The sequence below is a fragment of the Nomia melanderi genome, chromosome 6 (genome assembly GCF_051020985.1).
Source record: "Nomia melanderi isolate GNS246 chromosome 6, iyNomMela1, whole genome shotgun sequence".
Taxonomy (NCBI): Eukaryota; Metazoa; Arthropoda; class Insecta; order Hymenoptera; family Halictidae; genus Nomia; species Nomia melanderi.
This window is the reverse complement of record NC_135004.1, coordinates 18,772,839-18,798,172: the sequence shown is the minus strand read 5'-3', so window position 1 is coordinate 18,798,172 and position 25,334 is coordinate 18,772,839. Positions and strand designations below refer to the sequence as shown.

General features: G+C 33.7%; 4 protein-coding genes across 17 annotated transcripts; 2 read left to right on the top strand and 2 right to left on the bottom strand.

Moving 5' to 3' along the window:
- Window positions 1–28: 28 nt before the first annotated feature.
- Window positions 29–4,980, bottom strand: Ras85D (ras-like protein 1). Of its 10 annotated transcripts, none has more exons than XM_076368770.1 (6): window positions 4,850–4,980; window positions 4,633–4,752; window positions 3,824–4,014; window positions 3,602–3,745; window positions 3,321–3,527; window positions 2,663–3,147 (listed from the first exon to the last, which is right to left on the bottom strand). In XM_076368770.1, the coding sequence occupies exons 3-6, from the start codon at window positions 3,950–3,952 to the stop codon at window positions 3,043–3,045; spliced, it is 585 nt and encodes a 194-aa protein (XP_076224885.1). In that variant the 5' UTR covers window positions 3,953–4,014; window positions 4,633–4,752; window positions 4,850–4,980; the 3' UTR covers window positions 2,663–3,042. The 10 variants fall into 10 exon arrangements, with proteins under 10 accessions (XP_076224889.1, XP_076224885.1, XP_076224883.1 ...); XM_076368768.1 differs by adding an exon at window positions 4,284–4,407 and having other exon boundaries at window positions 4,717–4,965; XM_076368766.1 differs by lacking the exon at window positions 4,850–4,980 and adding an exon at window positions 4,284–4,407 and having other exon boundaries at window positions 4,567–4,716.
- An 861-nt stretch (window positions 4,981–5,841) lies between these two features.
- Window positions 5,842–8,733, top strand: LOC116430132 (retinol dehydrogenase 12). The gene is made up of 6 exons (XM_076368749.1): window positions 5,842–7,048; window positions 7,401–7,508; window positions 7,605–7,778; window positions 7,860–8,073; window positions 8,166–8,364; window positions 8,425–8,733. The coding sequence occupies exons 1-6, from the start codon at window positions 6,877–6,879 to the stop codon at window positions 8,608–8,610; spliced, it is 1,053 nt and encodes a 350-aa protein (XP_076224864.1). The 5' UTR covers window positions 5,842–6,876; the 3' UTR covers window positions 8,611–8,733.
- A 716-nt stretch (window positions 8,734–9,449) lies between these two features.
- On the bottom strand, window positions 9,450–13,487 carry LOC116430133 (ras-related protein Rab-30). Of its 2 annotated transcripts, XM_031983846.2 has the most exons (6): window positions 11,880–12,354; window positions 11,699–11,815; window positions 11,394–11,477; window positions 11,109–11,292; window positions 10,877–11,028; window positions 9,450–10,799 (listed from the first exon to the last, which is right to left on the bottom strand). In XM_031983846.2, exons 2-6 carry the CDS (start codon window positions 11,783–11,785, stop codon window positions 10,689–10,691), a joined length of 618 nt encoding a protein of 205 aa, XP_031839706.1. In that variant the 5' UTR covers window positions 11,786–11,815; window positions 11,880–12,354; the 3' UTR covers window positions 9,450–10,688. The 2 variants fall into 2 exon arrangements, with proteins under 2 accessions (XP_031839706.1, XP_031839707.1); XM_031983847.2 differs by lacking the exons at window positions 11,699–11,815; window positions 11,880–12,354 and adding an exon at window positions 12,990–13,487.
- Window positions 13,488–14,187: 700 nt separating this feature from the next.
- Pcf11 (Pcf11 cleavage and polyadenylation factor subunit) lies at window positions 14,188–25,154 on the top strand. 4 transcript variants are annotated; one of them, XM_031983760.2, is made up of 17 exons: window positions 14,188–14,335; window positions 15,287–15,508; window positions 15,963–16,088; window positions 16,355–16,540; window positions 16,621–16,860; window positions 16,943–17,050; window positions 17,146–18,364; window positions 18,785–18,899; window positions 18,993–20,369; window positions 20,455–20,697; window positions 20,778–21,130; window positions 21,260–21,527; window positions 21,616–21,842; window positions 21,921–22,162; window positions 22,292–22,306; window positions 23,188–23,698; window positions 23,873–25,154. In XM_031983760.2, exons 2-17 carry the CDS (start codon window positions 15,344–15,346, stop codon window positions 24,211–24,213), a joined length of 5,736 nt encoding a protein of 1,911 aa, XP_031839620.1. In that variant the 5' UTR covers window positions 14,188–14,335; window positions 15,287–15,343; the 3' UTR covers window positions 24,214–25,154. The 4 variants fall into 4 exon arrangements, with proteins under 4 accessions (XP_031839620.1, XP_031839622.1, XP_076224863.1 ...); XM_076368748.1 differs by having other exon boundaries at window positions 14,190–14,479; XM_031983761.2 differs by having other exon boundaries at window positions 14,190–14,503.
- Window positions 25,155–25,334: the final 180 nt, after the last annotated feature.

Here is a 25,334-nt window from a genome sequence, read left to right as displayed (position 1 = left end):
ATTATTAAGTGATTTAAGTAATTAAACGTACAGACTGACGTGCCATATATTATTGTATACACACAAGCCTACATTTACCATTTCGTATGTAATTAGAACATAGCTTATACGTATAGTAAACAGTAACATGACAGTGATATAGTGACATACAGAATCATATAGGCGTATAACGATTTTATATTTACCTAGGTGCTCGAAAATAAATACAAATTAAACCAAAAATATTGCACTACTTTTATTGCCTAACAAATCATTAATTTATTTTGATCGGGTAAAAAGAATTATACGTCCTATACGTATAAATGTTGGTTTATTAATATGAATAATTTTATAAACTATTTCTTACATTTTTATCGTTGCAGTAGTTCTATCATGCCATTAAATGACGAATATTATGTTAAATTCTACTGAGTTAATACAAAGACTCTTAGAAAATCTGTTAACAAAAATATACATTAATTTTTCAGTTAAAAAATTAAGAAGCATACGCGTAGTAACATTTTAGTACAGTGAACTGTATATAATGATGTTTATCATTGTATAAATTATTCTATTATTTCATGATTATATAAATGACATAAATTGTCTTAAATAAGAATGATACAGACATGTTCTGTATTGTTCTTAAAAATGAGTATGTACTGTGCAATTCTCGTGAGCATGGAACTTTGTAAATGAAAATTAATTATATAATTACATTTGTATCTGCATTAGAATCAACGCGTATTGAATGAATATATTCAATACGTATAATGAATAGAAAAAAATGTTGCTTTACAATTTATACTTTTTATATAGATTTGTATAATATATCCGTTTTTTTGTTCAGTTAGTAACAACAATATCCGAATAAAATGACATAACGCGAGCACGAGGTACGTGCATAATTTTGTCAATGCAATTTATACACTAGTAGAATTTTCATGAACAATAAAATCGATATTGAACCTAAATAGATATGACACATAGATTTATAAACTTTGATTTAAAAATGTGATTTTTTTTTTTTCAATATTTTAGGGCCGTTTGATTTGGATAATATGTCTTTTTATTACACGAAAAAGATTGTACGAATAAAATTAGTTGAAGATTTGTCAATTGCTCCTTCAACATTATAAAACCAAACAGCATAGATGGCTTACAATTAATATATCAAGACAATCATTCAAGACAGAATGCATATAAAGAACACTTTTTATACAAAGTTTTATTATGAATTTAAACTACATAACACCTATGCTGTGCAATTTTATACACACATTTTCAATATTTAAAAAAGCTAATATTACAATTGTACGTGTTCATATACACGAGAATATTCGCAAATTGTACTATTTAGATCATTCAGCAAAGTATTTAACCCTTGATTGTTCCAAATTTAGTGAGATCCGAGACACAACCGTTTCAGCAAGACAGTAAAACGTCTCGTGAAGTATCTTTAGATGTGTTTATTTTATGGAAAACATTGACTTCTTTGCATTTCATGACACAGTCGTGTCTCGTTCAAATGAAATAACATTATTGTCTGAATGAATGTTAAAGTACATAATTATAATAAAAGTATAGTTTACAAGTGATATTTGCAATACCTTTAAATCGCATATTTGTCGTTGCATAATTTATCAAAACTAAATTGTAATACAAATACAAAAACAACGACACAAAAGAGGGTACAAAAATGTTATAAAATACCTACTTTTGTGCAATAATTACAGTAGAGAACTGTATGCAAGTATTCAAATGTCAATGTAAACTTTCACTTTCTTTTTTGCACAATACTATTCTTAAATTATATTTTTTATAACGAAGTGAGCTTTTAACTCTACATTGGAGCAATAATGATTAATAAAAAGGATACTTAAACTCGTACAATGAGAAAAATAAATTGATATCTACCAAATTTCCTTCAATGTGAACATATAAAAATATCAATATAAAAAATTAATTGCTTATTGTATCGTGTGCGTTATATGCGGGAGCCTATTTCGTTGGTACATACAAAGGGTATGAAATATATCTTTAATTGCACTAAAAATGAAAACACGAGTGTACCTATGTACCTTTAAACCGGTAAACAGGCATTTATATCAAGATTGCATACTTAATCACAATAGTACCTCCTAACTAGCATGGCATGCTTATTAGATATATAAAGATTATTTAATCACAGCACAAAATGAGTTATCCATACTGTATTTTCTCGAGTTTTATGGCTTTTGTTCTCCTTTTTGTGTAAATGGAATTTTTTTGCTATGCAGAGTAGAGTATGAAAGTAAAGATTAAAAATATGTTCAATTAATGAGTCATACATGTATATATGTTTAAAAGTATAAGCTATTTTTAATAAAGCATGCAATGAATGTAGTTATTTTTTACCCACAGTTTCTAAGCTATGTAATTATTTTGCAGGATAATACTTTTTCGTATGTTTAATTACACATAATTAACAATAAAACAAGGGAATAGTCTTAAATGTACTTTTGATATTGACTATTCTATGCAATCAAGGGTTAAAATTCTTCTGCAGATGGAATATTAAAAGTTATATGGCAGACTGTTGAACAAACAATGTATTTTATGAACTTGAACTTGAAAAGTAAAAATGTATGCAATATTGTACAATACTATTACATACTTTGTTTTCTCTCTCTCTCTCTCTCTCTCTCTCTCTCTCTCTCTCTCTCTCTCTCTCTCTCTCTCTCTCTCTCTCTCTCTCTCTCTCTCTCTCTCTCTCTCCCTCCCTCCCTCTCAATCTCGTTCGCTCTCTCCCTTTTTCTCTCTCTCGTTCGCTCTCTCCCTTTTTCTCTCTCGTTCGCTCGCTCCCTTTTTCTCTGTCTTTTTCTCTCTCGTTCGCTCGCTCCCTTTTTCTCTCTCTTTCTTACTCTCTCTTCCAATGTATAGAAGAAATTGTGCTTGAAAATTAGTACAATATTCTATAGAAGAAGCTGCAAAAATGTGCGTAAAATGAACATAATCTAACGCTTTTTACAATTTATTTCCGCATTAACGTTTTAAATGAGAAAAGTTGTATGATTCAGTGATTTAAAGCAGACAGCATCGACGTCTCCTACGGCTTGAGTTACCTGCTCTCATACGTTTCTTTTTTTCTTTGTCCCTATGTTCTTTATCTTTACGTATTTCTCTGACCTATAATTTATTAATTTCACTCTACATTAAAAATTTTGCAATAACGTTTACTTGTAACTATGCTAAAGCACTGCTTTATATTTTGAAATTTATTATAATCATTAATTAATCCCTATTTAATTGATTACAGTTATAAAGAATCATGAATCATGCATCATTATTCATATGCTTACCAAAGTATAAAAGGCATCATCTACTCCCATTCGTGTTTTTGCAGAAGTTTCAACAAAAGGCACACCATATTGACGGGCAACTTCTCTTGCTTGTGTCATATTTACTGCCCAAGACTGTTGAAGATCACACTTATTTCCTACCAGTACCATTGGTACTTCTTCTGCATCTTTTACTCTTTTTATTTGTTCCCTATATGTACTTATGTCCTGCAATGTTAAACACATAAAAGCACATTCTTCAAGTTTCTATAGCTAACTAAAAAATTGATAATTGAGCATACCTCAAAACTTTTAGCTGAATTTACCGCAAAGACTAACAAAAATCCTTCACCAGTCCTCATATACTGATCCCTCATTGCGCTATATTCCTCTTGACCTGCTGTATCTAATATATCTAAAAGGCATGTCTCTCCATCTATGACTACCTACATTTAAAGTATTTGTTATGAAAGTCAATCCTGCACAAGTTTTTATTTGTGTGTAAAAAGAATATATAAACATACTTGTTTTCTATAGGAGTCTTCTATAGTGGGGTCATATTCATCTACAAAATGATTTTGTATCAACTGAATCGTAAGAGCAGATTTGCCAACACCTCCAGCACCAACAACAACAAGCTTATACTCTGTCATTATGTAATTTTTATTCCGACACGTTCTAGAGCTTTTAATGCAAAGCTACGATTGCTTTTGGTCTGAAAAATAAAAATTCATTTTTAACCTTAATGGACGATAAACGTTAATTCGAATTTAAAATTCAATTGAATAAATACAATACATTAAATGTGGGGTTAACAAACATTAATTCTTTCGAAGTTTCTATTATTTATTACCGAATAAAAAAAAAAAACACGGAAGATTACATGTATTTTCAATAATTTTGTGAGACAATACTTTGTTGAGTCACTCATCAGAGTTGGTTTGACAAATTAATTCCAACTAGATCGTTGCGAGCAATACGTACTCTGTGGGCAACAATCTGCACCAAGTTCATATGGACTTTAATATGATCGGTCCTTAAGTCATTTATATTTTTAATTCGCCGATGAACATCGCAAGTTTAGGTGTAGCGTACGGTGACTTAAAAACTTAAAAACAGAAGAACCATAGTAAGCAAGCACACCCAATAACATCACGGCAGAATCATGTAGGCGAATGTAATCACTGATTCAACAGAATTGTAAAACAACCCAGAGTACGCATCTTTTCGAATGCGATTCGACTAGAAAATAGAATATTTCATGTACCTTTCTTACTTCAGATTCTTCGAATTACCGACGTTAAGTAAGAGGTGTGTTTTCAAGAGTACGTACATTCAACTAACGAGCTATGCTATCGACGTGAAAATAAATGTCGTTCGAGGAGGAGATCTTTCCCGTCTTCATGCATGGCCTTACCAAAATTCAAAGATTCATTTCAGGAACACGCACCGGCTTAAAAACACAGTTTTACAATTCTAACTATTACAAATCAGTCACTGGAGAAACCATCTGGAAAGAAGCACCAGGGGCACAGACTTGAGATACTTACAGACTGTGCATACAATGTATTTTTCTATCTACTGTTCTGAAATACCGACACCGTCAAAAATGCCCCGATGCATTAGTACACTCTACCTGAATCGAACGGTCAACCACTGAACTATAGAAGACTGCAACATGAAAACTGTGTGCTTGGGAGGCCAATTTTTACAGTGTTGCCAGCTCGAAAAATCACGTTGTTTGTCGAGTTTGGAGAATTATATACAATATATACAATTATATACATATATATATATATATGTATAACTCTCCAAACAACGCAACCCATATTATAGGTTCGTACGAAATTCATGAGATTCGCTTTCTAGATCAGTACGCCTTTTAAGGTCGTCAAACTTCAAAGACTATGTCGTAATCAAAATCAAGATATAAATTGTGAACTATTTCATTAAATAATTACATATAAAAAGTAAAACACTCGTAGCATAAATGAAGCATACAGCTAATTCGATTCCTACTAACAAGCCTAAAATCTTGTGTTATCGGTAACGTCGAGAGCGTCACTGTAATGGTACCATAAACAAAAATTCCTATCAACTGCAAAGTCTGTATGTATCTTGATACTGTAAAGATAACTTCCAACTTCATCGCAAGATGGCAATAAACATTAGCGTCTTCTCGCTGGTTCTCAGATTTATTAGTTAATATTTAGGATTTCATAATATTCCTGAAAAGAAATTTGGACGCATAGTAATTATTGGTATATAACATTGCAGGTGTTACTTAATTAAACGAAACTTATTTGTACACCTTGAATATTTGTATATATATATGAATAAATGTATAATGAATTGATCTATTCTTAATGATTATATATGTAAATTGTTTTATCATACATTATAAATGAACAAATAAGTGATTATAATAAACTGGAATTATGCAATTATTGGATCCCCTGCAATCATGCAACCAGTTGTACACGTTTGTCTTTGAAAGACTAAATTGCATAGATGAAAGAGACATTTTAGTACGCACATCTCACCGCTAGAGGTGGTTACAAAGAAATTTCACGTCCCGTAAAATAATTATGTCACGTTTATACAAGTTTTCCTTTTGATTTTGAAGAAAATACTTTCTAATTTGTACTAGTTTTCTTCAATTTTGTGAATTAGGTCGTATTACTGATGAGAGATTAGATGATAATAGTCATCGGTAAATTATTAGTACCTGTATTGCGAGCAATTTAATGCTTCACGTAGTATGTTTTTATGAATTTAATCATTGGTAAGAGACTTTAATGCTTAATTCGAACCTGTGCTTTTGCATCTGATTACATGTCTAAGAATGGCCGTTCAAATTACATAGATTCGTGAAACAATTTTATGAATGAAATACAACACGAATTTAAACTACCATACTATTTCAGGTTATTACGTGATTTCCTTCAGAAATAGATAGTGTAGTTCGTTTTATTTATATCCAAAAATTAACAGGTACATGTGAGAAACATATTTAAAAGAAATAATTAATTTCCTTTAGTTGTAGCTTCGATATATTACACACTATACCATAACTATACTTCCGAAGCCATATAGTTACGTGTTTATGATGCCACGGCTGAATTATGTGGTCGTATCAATACAAAAATGTGGTCAATGTCATTTCGGCCGACAAACAAATAAAGAATATTTTTCAAAGTATGCATATCTAATTTAGATTTAAATCGTATAATGGATGCATGGATTTTATAAAAATAGCTGTAATATATTCGCTTACGCGATTAGTATGCTTTTTGATAATAATGTAAATTATGAAGTAAGCGAAAATAAAGTAACTTGTTCCGAAGTACAACTCCGACCGGTATAACGGTAGAAATCTTCCGTTTAAGAGGAACGGAAAAGTAGCTCAAGAGTGACTGGGGATAAGGCATTCTTAAGAGTGACTGGAGGATAAGAAGGTTCCGATGCTCATTTAATTTCTTCAGTCGCAAGCGTGCGTTTAGTATGACAATTCACCTGTCGCGGGGATTCCACGAATTTAGCTGTTTCGAAATCACGAGAGAATCGAATTCAAAAAATGATGCTAATCGGATCAATTTTCGCTATAATCGCGAGTATTTTTGTGTACCGTAAACCTCGAGAAAGTTGGCCCATCGCTATCGTTGAACTTCTTTGCAAAATGAAGTTCGGCTTACTAGCCATCAAGGAAATCTTCAACGATCGGATCAACGCGAAATATAATAAAAATAGTAAGTGATACAAACGTGGTTACAGCATTACTATCATTTCCTCAACTATTTGAATTCTTAGTAGACCATCGCGCGCAACATTTACGACACCTTTGTTTCGAAATCAGAAATTTGAACTTCGTATACGTATAAGTAACGTATAGCACCTTATGTTTGTGTAATATATATTTTATTATAAATAACGAAAAGATATTATTGTGAAACGTTAATGTGGCTTTATTTAAAACATTACTGCTCCTTTGAAGTTCTAAATGGAAAAGTTCATCTATGATACTGATGTAATTAACCAAATTAGATCTTCAGAAGAACACTCATGTTTTATGCAAAGCATTTCTTTTTTTTCTATTTATAGGATGTTCTCCACAAGCAGGTAGAGTGGCTATAGTAACAGGAGGATCTAGAGGAATTGGTGTTCACGTAGTTAAAATGCTTTTAGAACTTGACATGGAAACAATAATAGGTATGTCATGGATTATTTTATTGTTATTAGTTCATTAATTTACAATTCATCTCTGAGAGCTAATAATACAATATGTATTTGAAATACGTATTACAGCTTGTAGAACACCTAGTGCTGGTGAAGCAGCAATTCTCCAAATTAGAGGATCTGGTGTAAAAAGTGGCCATGCAAAGGTATATAAACTTGACAATGCCTCTTTAGAGTCTGTAAAACAGTTTGCTGCAGAAATAAAAAAAGACTACAAAGAAATACACATTTTAATAAATAATGGTAAGATTCGCTAATGTTACAAAACTTGTAATACCATTTTGTTAACATATTCATATACATGTATGGTTTTACTTCTTTTAGCTGGTGTTATGTTCTGTCCTTATAAAGAGACAGTAGATGGTTTTGAAGAACAGTGGGCTGTAAATTATTTATCACACTTTTTATTATCAGTCCTTTTATTACCATTACTGAAAGCTGGAGGTGTAAATAATCCAGAAAAATCTAGTAGAATTGTCAATGTTAGCTCTTGTGCTCATCTCCTGGGTAAAATTAACTTCAAAGACATTAATAACAAGTATTGTATCATTGTTTAAACTAGTTACATCATTTTTTTAAGCTTATACATAATTCATGTTTCTGCTAACAAAATATGTTTCCTTGGAACAGACATAGATTTATTACTGAAGAGGCATATGCACAAAGTAAATTGGCACAAGAAATATTTACTAAAAGAGTACAAAAACTATTGAAAGATGAAGGATATAATGTAAATGTGTATTCCGTACATCCAGGATTGGTGCTTACAGATCTTTTTCAACATTCTTATGTTTATAGATATAGAACATTATGTAAATATATTTTCAAGGTAAGTAATAATCATTAGAGTTTGAAGTTTAAGAGATGCAATAAAAGATTATTTTTTTAGACTCCTGAACAAGGAGCTATTTCTGTTGCCTATGCAGCTGTAAATGAAGCAGTTGAAAATTCTGGTGGTACATATATCAGTAACTGCCGTCCTAGTCCAGTGCATCCTGATGCTTTAGATTTATCCATACAAGAAAAATTAATTGACATATCTCTTCAACAAGTACAGCTCCAAAGTATATTCTAATATATGTAATGACAGTCCAATATAATCTAGTGTATGTAGTAAACAAAGAACCATCGATTACTCTTAAAATTGAACACTGTATTTGATTACTATTTATTACAAAATAAAAATATAATTTATATGTTAATACAATCAGTTCTGTTAAAGAGAGAAAATTTCATATGCAAACATACATATAATATTACATTGTGATTTATTTATTTATATGGAATAATTGCTCAGCATTTTTATAAACATTTACAATAAATTATGTAATACACAACTGTTAAAGAATTCGCGAATTTAAAACGTGTATAACATACTTCTTGAAAGCTTCATTCCTAATGATACACTGAAATTTATATAATGTATACACTAAGTATAAAACAAACATATGAAATAATCGAATAAAATGTAGACAACCTATAAGAATCTTGTACAATGTAACATCAAAAAGATTGTTTGCCGTTTAAAATTGCACGCATTTTATATTTGCAAATTTGACTACTAGAAGTGGTATCTTCCAAATGATCTAGTATATTATACTTTTTAAACATTAAGTAATAAATATTTTTAATACCTTTTATAAGTTACATATTTAAGTCAACAATTTTTTTGTTGATAAAAAGTTAGAAAGTCCCTCATTTTACAGTTGGCTTTTCGTCCACATACAAACTGATATGTTTTCATTAATACAGTTTAATTATAAAATTCAGATACTTCTGTTTCTGTTCAAACGTCTTTAAAATTTACAGTATATGTTATTAACAATGAACTGTTATTGCACGGCGACAGCAATTTCAAGCTTTACTTTTTCTGTTGGAGTAACTTAATTCTACAAGAATCACAATGCTCCTCAGTATGTTATGTCATTGTGTATTTAAAAAACACAGATACACTGCAAGTTTCATGATTAACAAAAACATTCTACCATTTTCGCGCATATAATTCTAGTTTAATATTATTATAAACTATTTCAGCTACAGATAAATGTAATATTATTTGTAATTATGAATAATATTCTTGAGAGAAGTATCATTCACATACAATACTATTTTACAAATTTTAAGTCTGTCTGATAACTTGTTAGCATAGAGACATAAAAAAACATTTCAAAACCATGATGTGCAGATTATCATCTAATAAAAATGCATAATTATTTTAAACCTATACATAATTTATTACATTGTAATAAGTATCAGGACTAGAGCAATGTGCTAAAAACATTGTGATATCGATAAAATGTAGCTAATAATAAACTATTCACAAATAATAACATTAAACAATACACAAATGGAACAAGCAATAACTCTTTGTTGCTTCAAAACCATTGATAAAATTTTAAACAAATATAACAAAACTTTGGTTATATAAATGCTGCTAGTGAGAAATGTATACGCTTATTATGATTAGCAATAATAACCGATACAAAAAATTATTAGGTAATTATATACGTTAATTAGTATATATTAAAAACATATAGAATCAACTGCTTTCAGTATTCAGCTTTAGTAAAACTTTACAGCAATATAATAAATACTTATATATGTATATTGCACATTAAAAAAAATCCTGGACAATATTAGGCTTACAAGTGTTCAGTAAAAACGTTATATCCACTATGATGACTTTGAATTTAGTCATCAAATTTGAAATATTTATTTGTACTTTCCAACGCAACAAAAGAATACTATAAAAAAATATAGTGTAATTCTATTTATGGAAATATTATTAAATGCCCAACCGCAGGCCCCAAATTATTTATTACCCATATAATGTAGTCACATAAAATCAAAAAACATACTATTTTCTGAACAAATATTTATCAACATACTTAAAATTCACTTTAGTTTCAAGTATTAAATACTTTTGCAACAAAACTGTTAATATAATTTGTATCATATAACACTAGATGCTAACATATAATATCAAAGACGTGCTGGTATGAGAATTGTCTTTCCTTTTAATTCTAGAAGACTGGTTAATATCATATTTAATTTCCATTCCCTATAAAAACTGTGTGACAGTCTCCTACGTACATATACAACAAATGAAATTTTGTGTTTGTTAAATGACTTAATATTACATATAAAAGCTACTTAAGAAAGTCGACTACAACCACAGTTACTTGTATCACCAATTGCTGTCGTTTTTCCATTTATCGATGTTGTATTTGTTTCGTATCTAGGTAGTTCCTTACTACGTGCTTGCTAAAATATTTATTAGCCTAGATATAATTGAATCCTAATGTAAAAATTTTTGAACAAAGTATGCATCGTTTGATTACCTCCATGAGTTCAGCTGCAATTTCCATAAATAACCGTTCTACATTCTCTGCTTCCTTAGCAGAAGTTTCCAAAAAGTACATTCCATGTCTTTGTGCAAAGTCTTCTCCTACATGTGTTGGTATTTCCCTATCTTCCCGATCAATTTTATTACCTATAAATCAATCACAAATAGCGAAACTAACATTAATGATAAAGCATTACAAAAGCATGATATATCAACATTATACGTACCTACTAATATCCTAAGAACTTTGTTACTTGCATATTCTTCAATTTCTCTTAACCAATCTGGTAAACAATCAAATGTAGGCTGACAAGAAATATCATATACTAGAATCAAAGCATGAGCTGATCTATAATAGCTTTGAGTTATCGAACGAAACCTTTCTTGCCCAGCAGTGTCCCAGATTTGAAGCTAAAAGAAAGTTCACCGTGATTATATGTGGCATAAACTGATTCTAAAAAGTATATGCCACTACACTGGATGAATCATAATGCATTACATCATATGCATACCTTAACTTTCTCATTTTCTACTTCTACAGTTTTAATCATGAAATCAACACCTATTGTTGCACCTTGACCAGGTGGAAATAAGCCCTGTAAATAATTAATATTTTTTTAAGGATTGATAACATACAAAGAAAGAAATACGGAAAATTTGTCGAAAGTAGTAGTCAGAATATTGTAAAAAAACAAATGTTACTGTTTATAAACAGGATCCCGAATAACGCTATAAAAACTATTCATTATGAAATAATCTTCATTGCTTTATGGATAGAATATGCGAAGAATGCAAAACCAATTAACAGCGTATATACCTGGGTAAATCTGCGCACGAGGCAGGTCTTGCCGACGCCCGCGTTTCCCACGAGAACAACTTTAAAAAGAAATTTATAATCCTCCATCACATCCGTACCGCGTCACGGTTAGAAGTCCTGTATAAAACTAACGATGCATTTGGCGAGCACGACACGCGTACAATCCTTTACGATCGCTCACCGTTGACGGCAATTCGAAAACTCGTGTATGATATGCTTCCAACAAGATGCACTTTTCTTTTCGAATGCACCAATGAAAATATTCCTTCACGGCATTATTCCTCGTTCGTCGTTTTTCCGCGGTTCACTGAACACACGGCGCTCCATTTTCACAAAGTAAAAAGAGAACGCACGCTCAACAGAAATTGAGACTGGCATGCGAGATACTCTGCCATTCTGTCAAAATGACGTTTTCTCCTGTCCCCGCCATTGAATCATGACGTTGCCGCGATTTAGAAATCATCGGAGCCCGTAAGATCATACGTAATAAATAGACTAATTCAAGTATTACGCCATTACCATTTCTCTTTCTATGCGAGATAATTACACCTCAAGTAATGGTCTGTGCAAAATAACCGCTTACGAATACTATCGGATTCCTCATTCACACGGTAAATTTAAGTGATTTTTTCACAAATTCAATAGTTGCTTACATGCTGCAATTTATAGTGTGTTGAAACCAGGATGTTGGTAAACATGTTACGATCGTACGAGAATTTAAGTTCAAATTATTATATAATGTTAAAATATGCTTTTTCTTAGCTTATTCTTAATGATATTACAATTGAAATCTGCCAATGTCTTATTTGATTAATAGATTTTTTATAAGTACATTTATTTCAGAAATTCTACAAATTTTCTTCCTAATCATGGCATTTTATTGAGGTTATATGTGACAGATTTTTAGTTGAAACTTGTCACAACTTGATCCCTTTGTGAGAGTGGAAAGGGTTTAGAAGAGTCAAACAATCATATTATAGTTTAAGCTGTCTTTTGTATGCTTAAAGTTAGGGGCAAGCAGTAGTAAATTTGCAATTTAATTGTAAATTTCCTTGGACTTTTCCTACATTCTCAAGTAGGTTTGTGCTAATCTATTAGTAGATAATGTTAGAAGGACAAATATCACAATCATATCAAGCAGCAAAAATCAGCTTTTACAAGAATAGTTATTACTTTTCCTTTGATAAAGCTATCTTCTTGTTTACACATTGGTTTATTATTTACAGAAACATTTTTACTGTCGCTAATGCAAAAATGTGGTGTTGCTTCTACACAATAATCTCCTACTTACACAACTCATTTATTCATTCTTCCAACTAATTAAGGTCTATTCTATCTGCTTTCAGTTTTATTCCACTTTTTGTCATCTCCATCTTTGACTTACCAATTTTCAATGTTATTTTATCTACTATGCCAAATTCAAAATGGTGCTTCTCCCTGTTATATATCTTTGTCCCACCTTGAAATTTTACCCTATTTATTTTCTTTTTATTATCTGGAGGGAGGGGGGGGATATTTTTCCTGATATATTGCCGGTAACGCCACTCCTAATGACAATTCCCCAAATGGTGACAACACTATTACCTGTCATCGAGTTTTACAGCGCGATAAGTAATCCATGGTAACCAATCTTAACTTTAGCTTTTTTATAATCTACTTCTTTGACAAGCCCTATACGGATAATGTTGGCCAATTTCCTCTGTAACTCTGAAATTGCAAAATTACCTTCCAACATTAACGTCCCCAACATTTATGTTACACCTGTCAAGTGCTGGGAAACTGGCACTCGTGACGTCATAGGACAGCTCTTCGCGCTCTTTGCCGCGCAACCCGATTGGTGTGCGCGAGCGCCTCAGCGAATCATATACCAGAACCCAAGTTTGACCACTTAGACAAAAGTGCCAGCTAGCCAGCACTTGACGTGTGCGTTATACGACTTAATTTTTCCCTCTAACCAGACTGATTCTCCGAAATGTAACTCGTGAACCCATTCTATCAACCACACTAAATTCGCATCCAATTCTGGCTGAAAATCTTCTCCAGCTCACACAAATTCTGCTGGCGAAACATTTTCCACGTTGCAAATATTTTTATTTACTACTCTCGCAACTTCTGCTGCTAATGACCTTGTATATTATAAGTGATCTACTTATGTTCGATGTAATTTTTTATTCCAATGTTTTCCTTCATTCAAGTTCTTTACTGCGTTAATGTTGCATTTAATTGTATTATAATATTTGTAATAATAGATTAATCAAAAAAAGATCGCCTGTTCGAAATTATATTGAAATAAATCGCAGTAATGAGAACGTGCCCAAATTCTTGAGTTTTGCACACTAGCGACTCATGCGGAATAATTGTGAAATTTTGCTACCACCAAGCAAACGGGCTGTACCGCACTTTGTAAGGAGGCTTGCCATTGGTCGTTCCCTGAAATTCAACCGACACAGCGAGAAATCTGGCGAATCGCAATGACGGTTTTACGATTGTAATCCCGTTAGAAGGTACAAAGGAATGGCAGCCATTTTACGTGGATATCCCGTTCAGTGTAAGCAGTAGAATCCGCGTGATTATCACGGAAAGTCAAAATAATCGTCGATTCGGGATATTCCTGTTGTTCGAAATGCGTTAGAAAAGGTAAATGTTGATCAGTGTTGCTTATCGTGTTCTCGATAATACTCGCCGGCTGCACGTGAAGTCTGTGAAACCGAATGTCGTTCAAGTTCGCTGAACGGGCGTTGAAGAAATCCAGATGCGTGCTCGCTATTCGTGTACACTTTGGTATTTGTGCTGAACTTCTAGAATGTGCGTGTATGTTACGACGACTGTGTAAAAAAAAAATAGTTTTCGAAAGCGTAGAATTCGGAGACTGGCAGAAAAAAAATCGATATGCGTCTAAAATTTATTAATCTGTCGTGAAAAGGCTCCAGATAATATTACATAAATAGAAACAGTTAATGTGCTAATTTCTTCTTATCGACTTGGGTTCTTTGAGGTCAACGATCTCGTTGATTTTACTTGGTAGAAACGAAATCTTGAAAAATTCATGAACGGGTTCAGTAATTTCTGTCCTACATATTCAGATCCAGTAAAAGTGTAACAGCTTAACCATCATCGAAAGCTAAGAAAAAACGTTGCACAAAGTACTTTCCTGTTATTGTAACAAATCATTCCAATTACCTGCTTCAGTTCCTCAGTTTTGTTATGATATTATGTAGATGTACTGTGAAGAATAATACTTATTTGATTGCTCATTAAATCTCAGCATTGACAGTTTGTTAATACAATTGTATTTCATGATATGAATATTCAAGTATTTTAATACTTTTGTATTCGTGGATAATAACATTTACAATTAATTTATTCATTTTTAAGTTGCGTGTATGGATTGTGCCCATGGATTTTTTCATGTTAAGATCGTCTTACGTTCTTAGTAATTGCATCATAAGATAAATCATAAAGTTTTATGGCTCTATACGATATGTTACGTTAATAAAAAATCAATAAGAGATTCGTGTTCCTTTTATTGCCTTCCTGGAGTATGAAAACATATTTGTTTATTTAACACCTGTTTTTTCTGTGTCATAGTGTAAATATCACTGTCAATTTGACGAAGATTTGTTGCACTTATCGACTGGCAACATCATGACGTCAACAAAGTCTAAGGAGATAGCAGATGAGTATATCTCATCGCTGTCTGACTTGACGATCAATAGCAAGCCATTGATTAATATGCTTACAATGCTGGCAGAAGACAACATTGAACATGCACCGGCAATTGTGCAAGCAGTCGAGAATCATCTACAAAAGGTTATTTATGCAGTATAATTACTTTAGGGGATATTTATATGTATAGTATAAAATATATTACTTGTATATTATTAGTTTGTATTTTCTTTATGAATACTTAATGTTAACATATTTTTACTATTAGAAATAACAATGCTATATTGCATACCACATTATTAGTTACAGGAAGTCTAGAGATAGTTATCTAAAATAATTATTTATATTTGTATACAGAGAAATAAATTTTTCCTTATGTTGTTCCAAATGTCACTTAAAAGATAAACAAATTGTGGAACAATTAGAATAAATTAATTTTTAAAATATTAAAGAAATTGTTTCAAAATATAACATTTACATATGAGTGTGCTATATTTATTTTGGGGGAAGGGTTAAATCAATTGCGGTATGAAATAATAGCTTGAATTTATCAATATTTTGAGTTTAGATATAAATAAAATATATTTTATTTTAATAGGTGAGAAGTGACATCAAATTGCCTGTTTTATATTTGATTGATTCAATCGTGAAGAATGTAAATGGAGCATATTTAAATCTCTTCACACAAAATATTGTAAACACTTTTTGTGGAGTGTTCGAGAAGGTATGTTTCTTTTTTTCCACATACTGTCTTATGTCACCTTGTATGTCAATCATTTGTTACCTTGTACATATTATATCTGTTTCTAATAAGAAGAGATAGATTGCAACGACAAGATTGTCTTGTCCTTTGTAATACTATAAGATAATTGTTTTGTCAATACTGGGTCATTGCACTATTACTTTTTTCATCATTGTACATAGACAGCTTTCCTCATGAGGAAAACATATAGAAGATCCAAGAATAGTAATTTTTGCATAAATAAACAGGTGGATGAGAACACACGAGCCAGTATGTGGAAGTTGAGGCAAACATGGAATGATGTATTCCCTGCGAAAAAGTTATTTTCTTTGGATGTACGGGTGCAAAGTATTGATCCTGCCTGGCCAATCACTGCCTCCCCTACTAGTGTTTCTTCAGGATCTATACACGTGAATCCTCGATTTTTCTCGATGGTTAGAAGAAACATTTTATATAATTTCGTTATACTCCTTTGAACAACACTTTTACAATGATCTATTTAAATTATTTCTAGCCTCAACAGTCTGCAACTACGATTGTATCACAACCAATTGTGGCACCTGTTAAACTGCCTCCGGGTGATCCCGTAACACCAACGGAAGCAGCAATGCGGGAGCAGTTACTAAAGAAACAACGAGAATTATTAGAATTACAGAAGAAAAAGATTGAATTAGAATTACTTCAGGCTAAAGCTAATTTAGAACAACAACAACGGCAGTTGGATAAGCAAGCGGGAAATTTGAAAGCAGAATTGGTCAGTAAAAATAATTTTATAATATGATACACTTTAAGATACACAAAATGTAAAAATATCTCTCTTTATGCTTTATTTGTAGGTTGCAGCTACTACTCATGTGATACCGCCCAGCGTGGATACTATTACACAAGGAAAGTGTGTTACACCTACAATACCAGCTCAAACACCAAAACCAGTAACAAAACAGGTAATTACTTGTTTAAGAAATTTGTCATGCTTTTAATAATTTCTAATTTAAATAGAGATACCATGGTTCTAAGTTGTTTCTTTTTCTTTCTAAAGTTTCCAGCAGCGACTGCGTCACTTCTGAAAAATGCAGGGACGAACAATGGTCCACGAATCGCACCGGCTAGTAGTATAGCAGTAGCGTCAGCTAAGCCTGTGTCTCGTGATCCAAGATTAAAGACGACACCAACTCAAGATGTACCAGTTTCAAGCGTTGATCCTCGACAGCGAATAAGTACACCAACTCAAAAGGATACGCGGGGTGAAGGCCAAACGCAGCTAGCGGCAAATACAAACACTGTACTTTCAGATCAATTAAAACAGCAGTTACTTTCGAAACAGGCTGTGACTAGCACTATCAACAAGTCTCCAACAAATCTTGCCGGCTCCGATACTGCGACGATAAACGCTAGTAATAACAATAATGCTAATACGAACCTCAACAATAATAATAACAATAAAAATTTCAGTGGTAACGCAAATAAAGATGCTGTGTCGCATCGAACAAGTCAAAAGAAAGACCCTCGATTGTCTAGTAATAGTAGTGGTAACCTAAACAGTAATAGCTTGAAAGGTTCTCAGATTTCATCTGAGCTAACTAGTAGTTCTGCAACATTATCCGTGAGCTGTAGAGGAAGTGGCAGTAGCGATTCCAAGGCGAAAGACTCGAAGAGCTCCAACTCACGGAGCTCTTCGTCGTCAACGGTCGAGAAATCTTCCACTTCCTCGAAGTCCTCGCATAGGAAAATAGTTAACAAGTCGCGATCTAAACAACCTCAGACATCTCCGAATAAGATACCGAAAATCGACAGAGACGTTAGTCCTGTTAGGTCCAAATCTCGTGAAAAAGACAGTGGAGACAGTTCACCATCCTCGCGTACCTCTCCCCAATCCTTTCAAACCTCTAAAAATCGAAAGAAGAACACGAAATCGAGAAAGCGCAGCCCAAGTCCTCCATATAGAATTCCCAGGCGTAACGATACAAAATCCAATTCAAGTGTAAGCAGTTCCGGCGGTGTCACTGAGGAGGAGCAATCTGGTTCACTGATAGTCTCTCCTCCTCATCCACCCGCGTTCAAAGAAATTCGTCCAAACGCTAGACAAAGAAATTACGTAAGGCGAAATAAGGACGGCAGTCTTAGTCCCGAGCGATCTCCAGCAAATGCTGGAAACGCTCAAGCTACCGTGGAACCAACTTTGGAGTCATCCAGCAAAGATGAAGACTTGAGAGCATCGCTACCTCTTCCAGGTGCAACTGCTTCTGTACCAGAAAAGAGTGAGTCGATAACTTGCATTTCTTCCCATGTATATTTTATAAGGCTCTTGCAGATAGAATATATACGTATATATTATATATACATATATATGTACATATAATGACTATTTAACGTTACTCTATGGTGAGTTATAATTTATCAGTATGTGAATGGTGATACATTTACTAAACAAGGATTTCAGCCCTAATATCGATTCCAAGATAGAAAGGGATGAAATGTAAACATGTTTTATTTATAAGTAACATGTAATCTTTGTTCTTATCTTGAGCAAAGCACACATTTATTATTTATACAAGATATAAAACTAGCATGCAAAAAGGATACAAAGATCCTATGCGCTGGTAAAATTAAAATACATGCGTATGAAGTTCGATCAATTCTAAACGAGACAATTCATATCATTTTGAAATCTTTTTCAGAAGAAGACTTAGATTTACGTGTGTTGCCACCGCCTGTTAATACCAACAAGAGGCAAAGTTCGGAACACATGGAGTCAGCTATAGCTAAAAAAACCAAGACCGAGAAATTTGATGCGTATGTATTTTTGCAATTTCCTTTCTTACTTTTAATAGAATGGTAGGTATGCAACACTGACTTTGGATACAATTAATTTTTCTGTCGTTACAGATTGTTCGGAAATGAGGATGTGGATCTGCGTACTCTAACTCATCCTAAAGCTGGACGGCCGCCGACACCTCCTCCGCCTGTAATATCGGGTGAAGATGGCAAAGATGGATGGGCGAAATTGAAAACCCCTTCAAAGAGCGATAGAGATAAGCAAGCGAATAACACCGACGACAAGAGGGATAGTAGAGACCGGAACAGGGACAGATTGGGTAGACTCAGGCTTTATAATAAGCTTCCTGATGATCCTAAAGAAAGAAGAAGAACATTGTCTAACGAAGACCAAGATAACAGACCAGGACGACGAGGTCGGGAGAATGATAAACCTGAAAGAAATGAAGATAGAAATATTGAAATAATAATGAAACAGGCTGCCGAACAATTGAATCAGGGCTCTATTACTAAAACGCAATACAATACTCTGATTCAAGAAGTTCTACACATGAGCGAGGACCGCAAGTTGAGAGCTGCGCAACGTAAAGAGAAGGAAGTAGGTTGTATCGTTTGGGAGAAAGGTGTAAATTTGGATATAGCCGGTGGTCCGGGAGACCGTGCATCAACCTTCAGTCCATCAAGCGATAAAGAAGTTATGAGAGGTAAAGAGCATCCGATCCCACGAAATGCAAATGGCCCAAGGTGGCAAAATCAACCATGGCAACAACCGGGACCATGGGCTCATCCGCCAGGGCCAGCGTATGGTCCTCAAGGACACTTCAATTCGGATTTCCGACCTGTCGGTCCATGGCAAAATCCAAGACATTTTGGACCAATGCGTCCAGATTATCAGTATCACGGTGGTTTTAATCATAACCTTGGTCCGAATCCTCGTTTGGGACCCGGCATTATCGGACCTATGGGGCCTAACGGACCTCTGATGTCGAACCTTCTGCCCAATGGTCCAATTGGTCCAATGGGTATACCTAATCCAGCGATATCTCTGTCAGGCATAAATGGACCCGGAATGATGATGAATAATGGGCCAATATCAAATCTTATGTCAAATCCAAACATAACTTCTTTAGCCACGAGAAATGTATCGCCAAATTCAACCTCCAAGTACGACCTTGAGGATGGCGATCAAAATTATTCCAGTACAATTGTAAAGAATACCAATCCCCATAGCCGTGAATTACCACCGCCAGATCCGAAATTGTTGGACGAAATAGCAAGAGATACTATGAAATCTATAAACATTGATAATATACCACGTGAAATTCGATACTATGGCCAAACAGGAGTAGTCTTCATGAATTGGGATGATCCGAGAGAAATTGGATTCCAAGACGGTATAAGACGGATTTTAATTGATGACAAAGATACTATAACTTGCGCATTTAACGATCAATACAAAGAATTTATGTACGAAGGTGAAGTTCATAGGTATGCATTGATCTTTCTACTATTTGCGAGATCTTTGTAATCTCCGAACCACAAAATTAATCATGTTATTCTTGAATGTTTTCAGAATTAAATTAGGTGCGCCCACGAGAGAATTGTATGTCGATGATAGATGGTACGAATGTTATTTCGGTGGTATGCCTATAACGATAGATTTGGGTGGTAAGAAAGTTAGTATCAAACTTGAAGGACCGCCGCCACAAGTTAAAATTGGTACTGTGAAGAGAACAGATTTGGTGGTTGCTAAAATTAATCTGATTATCAATGCGAGGAATATGGTTCCCGTCTTTTTAGATGCGAAGCCACAAATGTGAGTTTACTTCAATATAAATAGCTTACAGTAAAGGTAAAGTGAATTTCAAGTAAATAATAATCAATGAATTGTTACAGATTTGAAATCGAAGGAAAGCCTCATACACTCGAATTTATAGACTCGTTACAAACTGTTCTACTGAATGGACGTCCATTTAAAGTTGAATTTGGAGGACTGCCTAAGCCTATCATTGTTAGAGATAAAAAGCATTTTATAAGGTTTTCGGTAGTGCCAAGAGGAGTTCGGCCAGGTTATGTTAAAATTGCTGGCATGAGAGGCGAAGAACCTATCGAATCGCCGCCCACTCCGCCTCTATTAACCCAGAAACCAAAAGTATCGGATACAACTACTGCACCAGCACAATTCTCGACCGTCGAACCCGAGTCAACGTCGCAAGATGGTTCTGATCTTAGATCTACTCCTAAACCGGGTAAATATTGTATTCGTAAAGCAACATCTTACATCCGTTGTAATCAATTGTTATTATTAGGCGTATTTTTCGTGTACACTTCTATGTAACATTTCATTAGTCTTGTAGCGAAAATTCTCGTAATTTCAGACTTGCAATTGGATATGTTGTCTTCGGTATTACCATCCGCAATGGCCCCAGCATCTGGTCTGTCGTATCAAGCAGAACCAGCGGAAAATCCATCGTCGACTGCTCCAGCATTATCGTTACCGTTGAACATGAACGAGTTGTTCCAGAGACTCGTTGAAACTGGTATTGTACCAAACCTCTCGGAGCAGAAGAAACCAGAAGAAGAAGAAGAAAAGAAGGAACCGGAAATTATCCCCGTCTCATTCGATAAGCCAGAGACGCTAAAAGTGTAAGTGGATTTCTGTAGAGTTACTTTAACTTCTCATCGAATGAGATTTGATTATCCAATATATCAAACACCTTTATGTTCTTTACAGTAAACAACCAGCGATCGCAGCAGCATTATACAGTGGAATGCAGTGCAGCTCCTGCGGTGCTAGATTTGCGCCTGAATTGGCGACCCGTTACAGTCATCATTTAGATTGGCATTTCAGACAAAATAGGCGAGAAAGAGATTCTGCGAGGAAAGCTCATTCACGACCTTGGTACTATGATGTTAGCGATTGGATACAATTTGAAGAAATTGAAGATCTGGAGGACAGAGGTACAGAAGTTGAAAGTGTTAATCGTATTTCAGAGTTTTTTGTATTTACAAAGTATTCAATGGGTTTTGTTTATTTAGCACAAAGTTGGTTCGAAACGGAGAAACAAACGGCAGATACAGAAGGTATTGCACCAGAAGACTCTCCTCAGGAAACATTGCAACCTAGTGTTCCTACGGGATCTGATGAGGATTCCAGGTGTCAAGTGTGCCATGATGCATTTGAACAATTTTACAATGAAGAGAAGGAAGAATGGCATTTAAGACCGGCAATTAATTTCGAAGGAAAGAATTACCATCCACTGTGTTTAGAGGACTACAAGGTTGGTACTCTGCTTTCATTTTCTAATGGGGTTTATGTTAACAATTTTCCGCTGTATTTTCGATCAATTACAATATCAATATAAGTTTATTAACGAATTTTCTATCTGTTGCATTCTTACAAAAAATAGGAAAAGAGTCTTGTGGTATGTGCTTATTAATAATAACTAATATTCATATATTGCACTTGCAAACTGTTTCTTCACGTATAGATATAGTGGAATTAATTAGGCACTGACGAACGTAACGTAAAAGCTGTCATATACCTTTTCAGTTTGTCTCTTCCCCTTTCATAAGATTTGTTTCCTTTTGTGTTACATGTTTATTTTCAGCATTAAATGAATAATCAAGTAGAAGCAATCATACTGATTGTTTAAAAATGATTAAACTATTAAAATTATTCATATGTGTTAAACGAGTTCAATATACTCTGCAATATTTTTTCATCTTGTTAAATAAGTACTGTGTTATATATTATCAACAGTTCTAAACTAGTAGCTATGTACAGGATGTCATATAAAATGTAGTATTCACTTTGGTTATGAATTTAAATAAGTTTTGGGAATATAATTAATTTAAATAGAAATTTATTTGAAGTTATACCATTAATAATTTCTAGTTATGTCATACTTCGTACTACAACGATTCTTTAAAGGAGAAAATTAAATTAAATGAACCTTCTCATTTGAGAGTTGGTTCGCCGCTTTCGGTATCTATTGTGAAGGTAAACTGGAAGTATTTTCAATACACAAAACTCGCTACAACTTAGAGACGGTCGAATAGAGCACATATCTACATCAACTTATTTTATTGTTTTTTTTTTATGCTAAATATGTCCTTGCAGTGAGTTTGATGGAATATTGATGATAATCCTGTATATACATTAGTACAGTTTAGAGAGTTGACGTAAATTTTTATTTCCGTAATATTGTTGCACGTATATAGTGATCAGTAATACACATCTCCATATGAATAGTGCTCACTAAAATGGGAATCTAATATTTTTATACTTTTTTTACGTCATTAGAGAGCTTTGGAAAAATCCGCGCTAGCGCTTGAAGAAACCATTGAAGAAATGGAGGATGAAAAGAAGGAAAATTCTGACGATACGTTAGTAGAAGAAAATAAAACTGAAGAGTTAAGCATGGAAACGTTGCTTCCTGAAAATGAAACAGCAGCAGATACCTCCGATGAAGCGATGGAAGAGGCTGTTCAGGAAGAAACGTCTGAAGTTATTCAAAAAGAAGATGAAGCCATGATTGTAGATAGCATGGATATAGAGCAAAACGAAAAAGTGGAAGAAGAGCAAGAACTGCAAAAGAATAACGAGGAATCTATTCATGGTGAAGCCATGGAGAAAGAGGTTGTGCCTACAACCACTGAAACGGAAGAATCCCAAACAGAGATTGTAGATAAACCGTTTGAAAATATTAAAATCAAAGAAGAGCCACTTGACGAGCCCGAGGAGCAGTTGGAAGAAGAACAATTTGATTTTGCCAGCGTGGAAGTAAAAGAAGAACCTGTTGATCCGGAGCCAGGTACGTTTGATATCTTTATTAGTAGATTTATACAGTACAAAAGAACAGTTACTGTCACAGCCGAAAGGAAGTTTAAAAAGATATTGGTGTTAAAGATTTTTCGTTGATCGTTTAAGATAGCTTTTCTTGAAGTATACTAATTTTTCAAAATTTTGAAAACATTTGTACAATTAGACCCAGAAGAGAGCGTAATTGCTGAACCTGCATCAGTTGACACAACGTACGCTGCTGTGAAAAGTTCTATAGATGGAAATGTAGAATTGGATTCTACGCCGGCAGCGATTCCAGCGGCGCCGTCTCGTATTAAGATTAATATTACAAAACCATTGTGTATCAACAAAGAACCAGAAGAACCTAAAGAGAAAGAAAAGCCTGGAACCGAGACACCTATTGAAGAAGTAACAGAACCTTTGGTGCCTGCCTCTATTAAGCCTGCTTTGCAAGGTAGAAAGTTGTCCAATTTACCACCCGTGGAACGAGGACAAGAGTTGTCGGGACTCTGCTCGATCATGTAAATAGTACCTGTAATATATGTTTGAGACGTGTATGCGTGCGAAAGTTTGCGTGTGACTTGGAATGTACTTTGTGCTTAGCGCTACTTACGATTTAAGAATTTACGCGTTGTACATCACACCGTTGTGCAACTTATACGACCTGATGATATACCACAGAATTTTTGTACTTTCCCATTTTTGTTTCTTATCGTATGATTCGTGTTTTCTTATGTATGTATTATACATATCTTTTTGTTTTTGCATTTCATATTCCCGTTTTTACCTTGAGTATTTATATGTTTCGACTGCCAATCACGGTAAAAAAAATTGATCACATTCACATATCCCTAGTGCTTTTTAAATATCATGTCGTATAAGTTATAATGTATGTATATCGCAATGCGTGAGTGCGTATATGAGTCTGCGAGTATGTTTAGCTCTTCATTTTTTAAGTTTTAATTAAGTTTAAAAGAGAACAAGAACTGTACATATTTAATGTAATCGAAATGATTTAACTAGAGCGAGATACACAATGGTAAAGTAGCATTCCCGAATATGAGAAGTGCAATCGTATTTCATGACAGAAACATGTCAGAAATGCATCATTGATATGCACAAGAGACTAAGAATTTCATACTGTTTGTACTTTGTAAAAATATTCGAAAGGTACTCGACGTGATTGTTTTCTAGAGGTGTAATTCTGATTTCATTTCACAAGAACGAAAGCAGCAAGATTCTGCAAGTAACGAGGGAGAGAGAGAACAAGAGAGCGAGAGAGATATTACCCAATTCAGTTAGATGTACAAATTGTGTGATATATAAAATTGTTGATTATGATGTACATAAAAATATCAACATTAAAATAATCGCGACGATATTGGGTAAGGAAGAAAAACAGTTACTATTAGAGGAAGATTATTTTGTTGTATAAAAAGAAATCTTGTTGATTATTCGGGGTCTGACTTCCTTTGGTTGCTTATTTATAATCCTAAATTTACCTTTCTAAAAAAATCCCTTATAATAGTCGTCATTGCTGGAAAAAAAAACTTTAGAAGTTTAAATTTTTAACTATACAAAATACTTGAAGAAATAAAAACGTATTAATAAGAAAGTTATTCTTTAGTTGAGATTTATCTCGATAT

What these genes read in the sequence shown, in the direction of transcription:
- Pcf11 (XM_031983760.2), top strand. Translation starts at nt 15,344, where the DNA reads ATGACGTCAACAAAGTCTAAGGAGATAGCAGATGAGTATATCTCATCG. An exon ending in GAAATTTGAAAGCAGAATTG is followed by an intron (nt 16,861 to 16,942) that starts GTCAGTAAAAAT and finishes CTTTATTTGTAG; the next exon opens with GTTGCAGCTACTACTCATGT. An exon ending in AAGCCAGAGACGCTAAAAGT is followed by an intron (nt 21,528 to 21,615) that starts GTAAGTGGATTT and finishes TGTTCTTTACAG; the next exon opens with TAAACAACCAGCGATCGCAG.
- Ras85D (XM_076368770.1), bottom strand. Translation starts at nt 3,952, where the DNA reads ATGACAGAGTATAAGCTTGTTGTTGTTGGTGCTGGAGGTGTTGGCAAA. An exon ending in AAGACTCCTATAGAAAACAA is followed by an intron (nt 3,746 to 3,823) that starts GTATGTTTATAT and finishes CTTTAAATGTAG; the next exon opens with GTAGTCATAGATGGAGAGAC. An exon ending in ATGATGCCTTTTATACTTTG is followed by an intron (nt 3,148 to 3,320) that starts GTAAGCATATGA and finishes AATAAATTATAG; the next exon opens with GTCAGAGAAATACGTAAAGA.
- LOC116430132 (XM_076368749.1), top strand. Translation starts at nt 6,877, where the DNA reads ATGATGCTAATCGGATCAATTTTCGCTATAATCGCGAGTATTTTTGTG. An exon ending in CGCGAAATATAATAAAAATA is followed by an intron (nt 7,049 to 7,400) that starts GTAAGTGATACA and finishes TTCTATTTATAG; the next exon opens with GATGTTCTCCACAAGCAGGT. An exon ending in TTCAAAGACATTAATAACAA is followed by an intron (nt 8,074 to 8,165) that starts GTATTGTATCAT and finishes TCCTTGGAACAG; the next exon opens with ACATAGATTTATTACTGAAG.
- LOC116430133 (XM_031983846.2), bottom strand. Translation starts at nt 11,785, where the DNA reads ATGGAGGATTATAAATTTCTTTTTAAAGTTGTTCTCGTGGGAAACGCG. An exon ending in TCGTGCGCAGATTTACCCAG is followed by an intron (nt 11,478 to 11,698) that starts GTATATACGCTG and finishes AATTATTTACAG; the next exon opens with GGCTTATTTCCACCTGGTCA. An exon ending in TTGCAGCTGAACTCATGGAG is followed by an intron (nt 10,800 to 10,876) that starts GTAATCAAACGA and finishes TAAATATTTTAG; the next exon opens with CAAGCACGTAGTAAGGAACT.